Source organism: Poecilia reticulata, chromosome 2 (genome assembly GCF_904066995.2).
Source record: "Poecilia reticulata chromosome 2, P_reticulata-male-v2, whole genome shotgun sequence".
Taxonomy (NCBI): Eukaryota; Metazoa; Chordata; class Actinopteri; order Cyprinodontiformes; family Poeciliidae; genus Poecilia; species Poecilia reticulata.
This window is the reverse complement of record NC_088831.1, coordinates 45,518,390-45,531,689: the sequence shown is the minus strand read 5'-3', so window position 1 is coordinate 45,531,689 and position 13,300 is coordinate 45,518,390. Positions and strand designations below refer to the sequence as shown.

At 51.8% G+C, this 13,300-nt stretch overlaps 1 protein-coding gene across 1 annotated transcript in view; it reads left to right on the top strand.

The window, feature by feature from the left end:
- The window catches only part of hecw2a (HECT, C2 and WW domain containing E3 ubiquitin protein ligase 2a), a 34,259-nt gene that overhangs the window by 1,688 nt on the left and 19,271 nt on the right, over positions 1 to 13,300 (top strand). Inside the window, exons 2-10 of the mRNA XM_008404333.3 lie at positions 2,855 to 3,426; positions 9,347 to 9,454; positions 9,542 to 9,636; positions 10,273 to 10,339; positions 10,814 to 10,983; positions 11,053 to 11,192; positions 11,832 to 11,932; positions 12,011 to 12,795; positions 12,983 to 13,295. Coding sequence (XP_008402555.2) covers positions 3,048 to 3,426; positions 9,347 to 9,454; positions 9,542 to 9,636; positions 10,273 to 10,339; positions 10,814 to 10,983; positions 11,053 to 11,192; positions 11,832 to 11,932; positions 12,011 to 12,795; positions 12,983 to 13,295 — 2,158 coding nt within the window. The 5' untranslated portion in view covers positions 2,855 to 3,047. The remainder of the gene's footprint in view (positions 1 to 2,854; positions 3,427 to 9,346; positions 9,455 to 9,541; positions 9,637 to 10,272; positions 10,340 to 10,813; positions 10,984 to 11,052; positions 11,193 to 11,831; positions 11,933 to 12,010; positions 12,796 to 12,982; positions 13,296 to 13,300) is intronic.

Genomic DNA, 13,300 nt, shown 5'->3' with positions numbered 1-13,300 from the left:
GCGCAAGAAATAGTGAAATATTTCCGAAATATTTGAGTCTGGAGGATCTTTTATTTTGAAAATCCTTTAACTGGATTCTCTCGGTTACTTGCCGCCAACACTGAGCCCACAGCAGCAAAATGAGTCAGAAACAGATCAGATGTCTTTGGAAAGTTTCTCTGCAAAGGGGAAAAGGCCCAGAGAAGAGACAGGAGAATGGATTTATCCCGGACCGGTAGGTGAGTCCCACATTACAAGCCGCTTTGCGTAACATGTGGCGACCGGCTGCTAATGAGACAATGAAGCTTCAAGCTGCTTCACCACGTAGAGACCAAGCAGGCTGTAGATATAAGCAACACTTCGGGTGTTATTGTCTCTCATCACTCCCTGATGGACCGTCTGGTTGCAGAGAAACAAGCTCAGGGCTCCGTTAGTCATTATCGTGAGTTAAAGTTTTCACTAAAGTAAAATGTTCGTTTTTGTGGCGCATCTGTATCTTATTTTGAAGGGATATATAAATGTTACCATAGCGACCAGAGTCAGAGCGTTTGGTCCAGAGGAGATGAGTAGAGCTTGTGAGTCTTAAGTCTGGTTTAGACAGAAAGATTTCAGAATGTCGGCCGATTCTCCAAACCTCTGTGACCACAGAGCTGATAAAGTCCAACAGGTTCGATCGGTTCGTGTGTCCAAGACAGGAGCAACACGAACCGATTCCAGTCAGAACATCCCGATTCCAGAGGATAATCCAGGAAAACCCCCAACATAGCGGGAATTTAGAATAACAAACACGGATGACGATGTAGAAGCAACAGTGATAGTTTGTGGAATCATTTTAAGAGATAAAAGATGAAACAAAAAGAAAAGGCGGTGGATGAAAGACGACGGGAGCACCCGCTCTATTTGCTGCACTATGATTTGGAGGTGAATGTTTTTTCATAGTTAACATTTTTAACTGAATAAACATAATAATGACCTTTAGATTTAATAATAAACATTTCCACATATCATCTCCGATATGTCAGCTGTTTGGATTCCCCTCAGTTCTCACCGCGCTTTCTGATTGGCTGCCGTCACATTCAGCAGGTGGTTCTCGTTCCCAGTCAGGAAAAAACCCACAGGCTGCGGTAAAAAGGCCAAGACAACCCAAACTGTGAATATTCAGTATTTAGTGGGACACCAACAACACCCCCCCCACCCCCCCCCCCCCGCAGCTAAAAAGGTTGGGGACCACTGCTCTAATGAACCCAGATGGAGGTCAAAGGTCAGCCAGCTGTATAAACGTTTTGACTAAATGCTTCAGTAAAAGCACGAGGCGAAACAAAATGTATAAATATTTAAAAAATGTTTTGTCTTTTTTATTGTATCGATAATAATAAAGTGAAGCTGATTATTTTTAAAGAAAACCGATTTTCGTTTTGTAGAAAACGGATCAGGACGGGTCGGGTTCTGCCGGTTTGGATCATTTATTATTTGGGTTTCAGAATAAAAGCAGGTCAGAGTTTGAGCTAAAATGTTCAGGTGAAAAACCAAAAACTTGATTTTTTGCACCTTGTACTTTTTGAAGAAGAAATAATTTTTCTGTAAGATAAATTGGTGAATCTGTTCTGCCAGCGGACAGAAACGGCCCCCGCACCGCGATCTGGGCCCCTCTGCAGCGTGTTTTGGATCCATAAGGTTCAGAACCACAGAAACCGGACCGGTTCCTCTGGAGACGGTTTCCCTGGAAACGGGTCGGCAATCCGGGTCAGTCCGGACAGGAGGCGGGATTACAGAGCAGAACCTCTGCACCCGTCCGCACCGATCTCCACCTGCAGGCCGGTCCGGTCTGCTCCCGGCATCCCGCCCAGCATCTGTGGAGCCGTTACGTAACCATGGCAACGTCACAGCAGCTGGTTTCTGGGAGGAGACCCAGAATCAGACCGGGTCGGCCATGTGAGCCGGATTTACGGCGCCCTGCATCTGGATGGAGGTTTATTCTCCCGTAAATCCCTGTGTGAGGTTTCAGTGTGTGTGTGTGTGTGTGTGTGTGTGTGTGTGTGTGTGTGTGTGTGTGTGTGTGTGTGTGCGATCTTGTCGAGGACGTCCTGCTTTCCTTCTGATTCATCCCGGTGGAAACTCGGTGCTGCGGCGGCCGGGTCGGCGGTTCTGTTCAGCCGCATCGATTCCAGATAAAACCCGCTGCCCGCTTTTAATTTGAAAGGTTTCATGTGTCACGTGGAGACAATAAGTGAAATCCTTCAGCTGCTGCCAGATAGCAGAGAGAGGAGTTTGGCCTCAGATCAACACTGTTGGATCCGGTTCTGTTGGTGACCCGGTTCGGACCAAACTTCAGCGTCGGACTCACGTTACGGTTTAGTGTCAAAATAAATTAAACTAATGAAAAGTTGTACATGTTTTATATGGTTGAAAAGCAGCTCTATCTAGGCTAGCATTCACTTAAAGGAACTCAGGGTTTCGGCTGTTCTGCAGTTTTCTGGAAGTTTGTTCCAGATTTGAGAATAAAAGCTGCTTCTCCATGTTTCATTCTTTTTAGCTTTAGCTCAATATTTAGCAATATAATCAAACTGAACTAAATATTTAACATCAAATATTTAGTTAGCAAGCTAAATGTTTAGATAGCTACATGCTAGTCTGAACCTAAATATTTAGCATGCTAGCTATACATTAGCAGTGTTTATATTAGCTGCTAGCTAAATATTTTGCTTCCAGCTAATATTTAGCTAGTTAAATATTAGCTTGAGGTTAAATATTTAGCGTGTTAGCGACTCGATGCTAGGCGGCCATCTTGGAGACCAGCAGCTGGACGGTGCTGGACTCAGGCTGCTCAGTTTGATTCATTTAATTCTAATTCTGGTTTCCTCTCTGCTCCCCTGAGGTTCCTGAACCTGAACTGTGACCTTTGACCTGTGACCATGGCGGTCCGTGAAGTGCTTAGGTTTGGGTCAGACAGTCACAAGTATCCAGATCCGGCAGCAGCAGCGCTTTAAGGTTCGGTCCAGACGCTCCTCTTCTTCCTCTTCTTCCTCTTCTTCCTCTTCTGTACGTCAGTGACTGAGCCGCCGCCCAGCATGCGTCCGTCCCTCGCCACCGCGGTCCTCCCACCCAGGACCCGCTCCCACAACCCCCCCAACCTGTCGGTGGGAGGCCGCGAACACCTGTCCGCCCCCCGCCGGCGCAGCCCTCACCTGCGCCACACGCTGAGCCCGGAGAACCTGCGGACGCTGGCGGAGCGCGGCGGGGCGGCCGCGGACGCCGCCTCCGTCATCGGCGGGCCGGTCGGGCTCACGAGGGCCAACAGCGACACCGACCTGGTGACGTCGCAGAGCCGCTCCTCGCTCACGGCGTCCACGCTGGAGCACACGCTGAACCGCGGCCAGAACCTGGTCATCACCTGGGACATCAAGGAGGAGGTGGACGCCACCGACTGGATCGGGCTGTACCACATCGGTGAGTCCAGAACCGGGACGGGGCCTCCGACCCAGGGGCCTGGTGGATTCTGGGAGAGGGGGCGGAGCTTAAACCAGTCACTGGTTCTTATTGGCTGAGGTGTTTTTGTGAACAAACTGACACAAACTATTAAACTCATAGCATCAGATTGTAGCTGCGGAAACAATCAAACTGTGATGATTGTTTGCATTTTACAAAGAAAATTTACCAAATAAGTCTTAAATTTAAATGTTAAATAATATAAATCACTTAGTTTATCTCTGGAGAAATAAATTAAAACTAATTTACCTTAATGCTAAAGCGCTATACGCTTTAGCATTAGCAGAATTAACTTTCATTATTATTGCTCAGGGCCGGTCCAAGCCTGCATGGGCCCCCAAGCCTCTATGGAGCCCTCAGCCTCCATGGGGCCCTCAGCCTCCATGGGGCCCTAAGCCTCCATGGGGCCCTCAGCCTCCATGGGGCCCTAAGCATCCATGGGGTCCAAGCCTCCATGGGGCCCTAAGCCTCCATGGGGCCCTCAGCCTCCATGGGGCCCTAAGCATCCATGGGGTCCAAGCCTCCATGGGGCCCTAAGCCTCCATGGGGTCCAAGCCTCCATGGGGCCCTAAGCCTCCATGGGGCCCTCAGCCTCCATGGGGCCCTAAGCCTCCATGGGGCCCAGCCTCCATGGGGCCCTAAGCCTCCATGGGGCCCAGACCTCCATGGGGCCCTAAGCCTCCATGGGGCCCAGACCTCCATGGGGCCCTAAGCCTCCATGGGGCCCAGACCTCCATGGGGCCCTAAGCCTCCATGGGGCCCAGACCCATCTGGTTTTGGGCCCTCTAGTTCTGTGGACCGGCTGCATCCAGCCGTCCCATCATCAGATTCTCACTCCTGCTATAAACTCACTGCATCTCTGGCTGTTTACACTATAAACATAATAGGACACATTTATTGGCCAACTGATTCATCCACCAGTCGATTTCTGGGAGCCGATTTGATCGGCCGATACTGATACATGAAGCTGATCTCACCTTCATCAGCCTATAAATCAGCCTCTGTCCTTCTGCTCTGCAGTCAGAGGTCAGACTGACCCACCAGGTCTGAACGTTTAGTTAACAATATTCACCCCCTGTGAACTCAGTGACCTTCTGCTGCATTTAGCAACATTTCAGACAAAAACATTCATATCAACCAAAACCAAAATCGGCAGCAAAGAGCAAATCCGGAGCGTGCAGTACCTACCGCGGCCACCAGGGGGCCTCAAGAGCAATTTATTATTATTATTTTTTATCAATAAATAATAATTTCTACAAATATTATCAAATATATAATATTGGTTACCCTGGCAGTCTGGTCCTCGGCTGCAGAAGCTCTTGGGATGTGGAACGTCACCTCTCTGGTGGGGAAGGAGCCGGAGCTAGTGTGCGAGGCTGAGAGGTTCCGGCTAGAAATAGTCGGCCTCACCTCGACACATGGCTCTGGTTCTGGAACCAGTCTCCTTGAGAGGGGCTGGACGTACTTCCACTCTGGAGTTGCCCACGGTGAGAGGCGCCGGGCTGGAGTGGGCGTACTTGTTGCCCCCCATTTGGGCGCCTGTACGTTGGGGTTTACCCCGGTGAACGAGAGGGTAGCCTCCCTCCGCCTACGGGTGGGGGGACGGGTTCTGACTGTTGTTTGTGCTTACGGGCCGAACGGCAGTTCAGATTACCCACCCTTCTTGGAGTCCTTAGAGGGGGTACTGGAGAGTGCCCCTCCTGGGGACTCCCTTGTTCTACTGGGAGACTTCAACGCTCACGTGGGCAATGACAGTGAGACCTGGAGAGGCGTGGTTGGGAGGAACGGCCCCCCCGATCTGAACCCAAGCGGTGTTCTGTTGTTGGACTTCTGTGCTCATCACGGATTGTCCATCACGAACACCATGTTCAGGCATAAGGGCGTCCAGATGTGCACTTGGCACCAGGGCGCCCTAGGCCGCAGATCGATGATTGACTTTGTTATCGTCTCATCGGATGGTGCGCTGCTGACCTCAACTCGGGACGTTGTGGGCCGGTGGGCGGAATACTTCAAAGACCTTAATCCCACCAACATGCCTTCTGTTGAGGAAGCTGAGCCTGGGGACTCTGGGTTGGGCTCTCCAATCTCTGGGGACGAGGTCGCCGAGGTGGTCAAAAAGCTCTTCGATGGCAGGGCCCCGGGGGTGGATGTGATCTGCCTGGAGTTCCTTAAGGCTCTGGATGTTGCGGGGTTGTGTTGGCTAACGCGACTCTGCAATATCGCATGGACATCGGGGGCAGTTCCCCTGGACTGGCAGACTGGGGTGGTGGTCCCCCTGTTTAAAAAGGGGGACTGGAGAGTGTGCTCCAATTACAGGGGTTCACACTCTTAAGCCTCCCTGGTAAGGTCTATTCAGGGGTCCTGGAGAGGAGGGTCCGTCGGATAGTCGAACCTCGGATTCAGGAAGAGCAGTGTGGTTCTGGTTCTGGTCGTGGAACACTGGACCAGCTCTCCACCCTCAGCAGGTCCTGGAGGGTTCTGGGAGTTCGCCCAACCAGTCTACATGTGTTTTGTGGACTTGGAGAAGGCGTTCGACCGTGTCCCTCGGGGGGCCCTGTGGGGGGTACTCCGGGAGTATGGGGTACCGGGCCCTTTGATACGGGCCGTCAGGTCCCTGTATGACCGGTGTCAGAGTCTGGTCCGCATTGCCGGCAGTAAGTCGGGCTCGTTTCCGGTGAGAGTTGGACTCCGCCAAGGCTGCCCTTTGTCACCGATTCTGTTCATTACCTTCATGGACAGAATCTCTGACCAGTCGAGGTGTTGATCCGTTTTGGTGGCCTTAGGATCACATCTCTGCTTTTTGCGGATGATGTGGTCCTGTTGGCTTCATCGGAACGTGATCTGCAGCTCTCACTGGAGCGGTTCGCAGCCGAGTGTGAAGCGGCCGGGATGAGGCTCAGTGCCTCCAAATCCGAGGCCATGGTCTTGAGCCGGAAAAGGGTAGAGTGCCTTCTCCGGGTCAGGGGGGTCGTCCTGCCTCAAGTGGAGGAGTTTAAGTATCTGGGGATCTTGTTCATAATGAGGGAAGAAGGGAGATCGACAGGCGGATTGGGGCAGCGTCTGCCGTGAAGCGGGCGCTGTACCGGTCCGTCGTGGTGAAGAGAGAGCTGAGCCAAAAAGCGAAGCTCTCGATTTACCGGTCGATCTACGTTCCCACCCTCATCTATGGTCATGAGCTTTGGGTCATGACCGAAAGAACGAGATCACGGATACAAGCGGCCGAAATGGGTTTCCTCCTCCGCAGGGTGGCTGGGCTCTCCCTTAGAGAGAGAAGCTCGGTCATCCGGGAGGGACTCAGAGTAGAGCCGCTGCTCCTCCACGTCGAGAGGAGCCAGTTGAGGCTCGGGCATCTGGTCAGGATGCCTCCTGGACGCCTCCCTGGTGAGGAGTTCAGGTCCCACCGGGAGGAGGGGAGACCCAGGACACGCTGGAGGGACGATGTCTCTCTATGGCCTGGGAACGCCTTGGGGTTCCTTAACGTTAGCGCAATCATTTTGGTTGTAACCAGTGATATCTCATGCTGTTAGTTTGTGACTCATTGACCGTTTGGGTTCTCCAGATCTAAACCTTAAACTGAGGACGAGCAGAACCAGAAGAAACAAACAGAATATCTGTCTGTTTGGAATCTCATTGGCTTTGAGTCTGAGGGATGATTGACCCGGATCGAGGCTTTCAGCCTATCCAGGTGTTTCATTCCAGGAGCGCTGAGCGGATCCAGGTCCAGCCTGGAGAACTCTACAGTCCAGGCTGAAGCGTTAGCTGCTGAGGCGTTAGCTGGTGAAGTGTTAGCTGCTGAGTTGTTAGCTGCTGAGTTGTTAGCTGCTGAGGCGTTAGCTGCTGAGGCGTTAGCTGCTGAGGCGTTAGCTGCTGAAGCGTTAGCTGCTGAGGCGTTAGCTGCTGAAGCATTAGCTGCTGAGTTGTTAGCTGCTGAGGCGTTAGCTGCTGTAGCGTTAGCTGCTGAGGCGTTAGCTGCTGAAGCGTTAGCTGCTGAGGCGTTAGCTGCTGAAGCGTTAGCTGCTGAAGCGTTAGCTGCTGAGGCGTTAGCTGCTGAAGCATTAGCTGCTGAGTTGTTAGCTGCTGAAGCGTTAGCTGCTGAGGCGTTAGCTGCTGAAGCGTTAGCTGCTGAGGCGTTAGCTGCTGAAGCATTAGCTGCTGAAGCGTTAGCTGCTGAGGCGTTAGCTGCTGAAGCGTTAGCTGCTGAAGTGTTAGCGTTAGCCTGGAGGCTGAGTCAACACGCGTTTCAACACACACCCTCATTACATTGACACACAGTCCGTCCCAGCGGTTGTGTTGGCCAATCCTGCTTGTAGATGTGAATTTGACGGGGATTCACGGCGCCGACGCTGTTCTGTCCATGCGGTTCTGTCCATGCTGCTGAAACCTGATCCAGCGATCAGCATCCAGAACCGGAACCAGCTGAGAGTTCTCCCCATGAGGAAGAGCTGAGTGCGGATGTCCCCTCCTGGACACTTTATACTCCAAATGCCGGGTTGTCTCTGCAGTCAGCACAAGCATTGCTTTGGTTTACAGCTGCAGAAGTATTCACACCCCCAACCCGGCAGAACTAGCAGAACCTGCCTGCTGTGGGTCCAGTCTGCAGACTGAGAGGATTTAACTCCTGCTACGATTAGAACAGAGCATCATAACCATTCTGCTCATGTTATTACACCTGCTAATCATTTTTGTTTATATTTTAACAAACCCGTTAAAAAATGAAGCTTCATGTTGTTTTGTGCCAAATCATGAAACAGCAACACAGCCGGTCAGTCAGAACACCGTGACCACGACCACAGCAGGTTCTGACGCTTTGTGGTCCATGTTTCTAAATGATTCGGCTTCTCAGTGAACAGTTTACGACCTGGAAGCTACAGGACAGCAGCAGATCGGATCGATCTGATATCAGCATCAGTCCAATCAGACAGCTGTGAAAAAGTTGGATTTGCGTTGGATCAGCTGTAAACTTCCACACCACTGATCCCAGTTTACGCCCAGTAAGCAAACACTGTCTGAACAGCAGCTCATCAGAAGTGACGCCCATTTTATTATTTCCTAGAGTTTATTTAATTAGAGTTTAGATTTATTATTGTGGTGCTGCCCTGCTGTGTTTCTGCTCTTCTAGGTATTAAATGTGTTTTCTTTCTGAATCTTCATGAAGTTTCTCTTAGTTTATTTTTATTTAGTTATTCTCTTTGTGCCTGGATTTTTGGTTCTTCATGTTAAAATGAAATTTGCCCCAGAAACAGTTTGATCTGGTTTAAGATGCCGCGCTGCTGCGTTTCTGATTTGGCCAAATGTTTGTAGTTTCATTAGAAATGAAGCAGGAAGGAAAGTTGGTTGTTTTCTGGAGGCTCATTTTGGACGTTTCTTTGTTCTGTGAAGCAGAAAATAAACCACAGAAGAAGAGTCTGTGCCAGGTGACTTCATATTGATCAGAAACTGCCAGGACTTAATTACCTGCAGCGGGGTCTCATAGCCGCCTCTTCCCTCGACTAAGCAGACATTCAATAACACACACACACACACACACACACACACACCACACACACACACACACACACACACACACACACACACACACACACACACACACACACACACACACACACACACACACAGCTCCAGGTTTGGCTCCTCATTAATCTGAGTATAAAAGTGCTACGTACAGCGGAATCCCCCATCCGTGTTTTAACTCCAGGAAGTTCGTCCTTCTGCTCGGCGGTCACAGGAAGTTATTTCTGGAGAGAATTTCACTGATTAAAGGTAAACGTGAGCTTTGGATGCCGAGTCTGCAGAGACAATGCGCTGCGGCGCTGCTGCAGCTGCAGCTGCTGCAGCTGGGCGGCAGATGTCTGAGGGGTAAAAATAACCGCTGTGTTTCCAGATGAGACCAGTCCGTCCAACGTGTGGGACTGCAAGAACCGAGGCGTCAACGGGACCCAGAGGGGCCAGATCGTCTGGAGGCTGGAGCCCGGACCCTACTTCATGGAGCGTGAGTTCGGAGCCGGGTCGGATCCGGTCAGCAGGAAGCTGGGGTGTCTGAACCGATGATGATGATGATGTTTTTCCTTCCTCACAGCGGAGACCAGGATCTGCTTCAAGTATTACCACGGAGTGAGCGGAGCCCTGCGGGCGACGACGCCCTGCATCACGGTGAAGAACCCGGCGGTTCTGGTGGGTTCCAACCCGGTTCTGCTCCGTCACAACCTGCAGGATGAGCCTCGCTGGTTACCAGTTCATGGAACCAGCAGCTCATGTTGGAACATGAATTCATGACTGAAGTTTTGACCTTCAGGAAAAAGTTCAAACTCTAAAACCCATTTCTGTTTAAAATGATTTTTAAACGTTTAACCGATAAAAACCACAAGAAACTACAGTAGTTTATATCAGTTCATTCATCAAATCAAAATAATCACTCAGTTTGGACAGACAGAAGGGTCAAAGGTCATCACTGACCTCCATCATCACCTCCAGAGGAAGATTATTCCCAAAATATACAGATGTATGGAAAAAATAACTTTTAAAATGTAAAATATGAATAAAAAGAAAGAAAATTAAAACTAATTACATTTAAACAAGTAAAGAAAACATATATAAAAATAAATACTAAATAAGAAAATGTAAAATAATAATAAAAACATTAAAATTAAATAAGTAAAATTTAAAAAATAATGAATTAAAAAGGTAAAAACAAATTGAAACAACAAGAAAAAGCTTATTCAGCAGATCCATCCCCAGAGCTCCATGTCAGAGTCCAGCAGGTCAAAGGTCACGACCCTGAACAGAGCGGCGTGTTTGCTCTGTGTGCAGGTGGAGGGTCTGGCAGAGCAGGTCGGCGTCGAACATCCACGGAAACTCATCAGCTTCACTCTGACCGGTGAGGAGAGACGGATCTATAGAGCAGAAGGAAGATGCTGTTTCAGACTGAATGTGTAGCTAGCATGCTAACCTGTTAGCTTCAGAACCTCAAACCAGCTAGCTGTAAGCTAGCTGTTTAGCATCGAGCTAAATAAGCTACTAAATAGCTCCAGCATAGTTAGCAGCTACAATGTTTAGCTTGCTAACTTTTTCAGTTTGATGTGTTTTGCTTGCAAACGAAGCATTTAGTTAGAAACTGATATTTATGAGTGAATGAATGAAATGGTGAATCTACGACTCCAGATGTTTGGCAGATTATTGCTGCTGGTTGTCGACTGTGTAACTTCAGACGTCATTTTGGCCTCTTTCTCTAACTCCATTCATTTCAAGCAGCTCATGTTGGGGCAGTTTAGGTTTTATTGTCCTGCAGCTCCACATGTCCAGGAACCAGGACGGAGACTCTGGTTCGTGATCTCGGGTCGTTTCGTTGCAGATCTGCGCTCCACCGGCTTGAAGAAAGGCATGTTTTTCAATCCGGACCCGTACCTGAAGATGTCCATCCATCCCGGGAAGAGAAACATCTTCCCGGTCTTCAGCCACCACGGACAGGAGCGCCGGTCGGCCATTATCGCCAACACCACCAACCCCGTCTGGCACGGCGAGGTGAGCCTCCTCCGCACGGCGCGGCACCTCCCTCCGGCGCCTCCTCACACCTCTCATCCTTCCTCACAGAAATACACCTTCGTGGCGCTGATGACGGACATCCTGTACATTGAGGTGAAAGACAAGTTTGCTAAAAGTCGTCCGATCATCAAGCGATTCCTGGGTCAGCTGGCCATCCCTGTGCAGCGGCTCATCGAGAAGATTCCAGGGTAGGACACGCAATCATGGCGGATGTCTGAACGCCACACAGCTCAAATGGAGCTGGAGGTCATAGAGACAGTTTAAACTGATTAACTGGTTCCAGTTGGAACCTTTACGCTGATTTGTTCATGTTTTTATTTCTGCCTGAAAAACATCCAGACGCTTAAAATGAATCATCCAGACGATTTCTGGAAATAAATTCAAGTTTTTTTGGTGTCTGGAAAAGGATCTGCTTCAAAAGCCTTCTGGTTGTGAGGTCAGAATCAGGTGGAACTGCCCCGTTGCCTAGCAACCCCAGCCCTGTCCTGTTGCCTAGCAACCCCAGCCCTGCCCCGTTGCCTAGCAACCCCAGCCCTGTCCCGTTGCCTAGCAACCCCAGCAGAGCAGGGTTTAATTGTTGAAGCTTCTTCTGCTTCTGGGTCGCAGACGGACTGTTGCACAGTTAACATGGAGATGAGGGGGCGGAGCCAGCAGCAGCTTATTTGCATTAAAGGGACGGAGACCAAAAGACCTGAAACCTGAAAACAGGCGAAACGGAGGAGGAGAAATCTGATTATCTGATAACAGAGTGGGGAGTATGTATATATCTGAGCCTATGTGGATCTTGCTTCCTACTTCCTGTTTCCTACTTCCCATTTCCTGTGCAGGGTCCAGCCGGTCAGCTTCCCGCTGTGCCGCCGCCTGCCCACCGAACACGTCAGCGGCCAGCTGCAGTTCCGGGTGGAGCTGACGTCCACGGGGCCCGATGGTGAGCCAGGCTCCGCCCCCGTGACCCTATGACCCCACCCACCTGCCTCCGTCCTCACCAGCCTCTGTTGCGCTGCAGGTGCCTCGCCGGACTCCATCATCGGCCTGAACGGTGCCCCGGGAACGCCGTCAGACGACGAGGACCTGCCCCACCCGTTGCCAGGCGTGGTGTCCGCCGGCCTCTCCCCCACGGGCCCTCAGGGGCCTCATGGGCTGTGGGAAGGCGGGGCCGCCGCCCTGCCGGAGAAGGAGCTGCCCGCCGTGCGTCCGACGCGCTTCGTGGAGGCGGCGGCGGTTTGTGAGCGCTCCATCCTCCAGCGGTCGCTGAGCGAGGGTCTGGACGCCATCGAGGCACCCAAGGGGCCCGGTGAGAGGCCCCTGGGCGCCGCCTCACCCAGGCTGTGCTCCAGCTTCCCCACGCACACCAGGCTCAGCGACATCCTGCACATCGACTCTGACGAGGACGAGGACCGCTCTGCCATCAACGATCTGCTGCCCCTGCCGCCGTCGCCGCTGCTGCTGAACGGAGAGCCAGCTGATGGCGGCGGCCCCGACGATGACGACCTGTTCCTGGACGAACCGGAGGCCCTGCTGCAGGGGCCGGACGGAGGGCCTGGGGACGCCCTGGGTGCAGAGCCGGGTCTGGACCTGGATGACGGTTTGGAGCCAGAGGTTTTCCTAGAGGTGGAGGAGGAGCAGACTGTTACCCATGATGCTTTGCCAGAGGCAGTGGAGGCTCAGGAACAGGAAGGGGCGCCAGGCGAAGACCCTACGTCAGAGATGGATTCCTTCTCCATGGCAACGGCACCTCAGACCGCCGGCTCCTCATCAGACAGCGGAGCGGTTACCATGGCTACTGCCGTGGTGAGTTTGGCTCTCCAACAGGAACTGGGTTTATGAATCAGTTCCTCTCAAAGAATCGTTCAAATGTTGCAGCGACAAGCTGATGATGACATCGAAGGTGTCATCCAATCAGGAGCCAGCATCCATTCTTAAGGGTCCAACTGGTCCACATGTGAGCTGGTTCTGACCCAGGTGGTTCTGTGTGCAGGAAGCCGACGAAGGAGCGGCGACAGCCATCGATCCGGGGGGAGACGGGGAGCCCGGCCCGCCGCCGACCTCCCGACCTGGGGATGATGATGATGATGATGAGGAGGAGACAGGAGGAAGAGCGGTGGCCTCCGAGGCTGAAGCAGATCCTCCGGCCGCCAGCCGGCCGCCGCAGGAGGAAGAGGAGGAGGAGGAAGAGGAGGTTGGCGTGAGGAGGCGGAGCCTGCAGGCCGCGGGCGGCAGTCATGATGGACAGGAAGTGGCAGAGACCAAGACTCAGGAGGAGGAGGATGCGGAAACAGACAGGGAGGAAGGTATG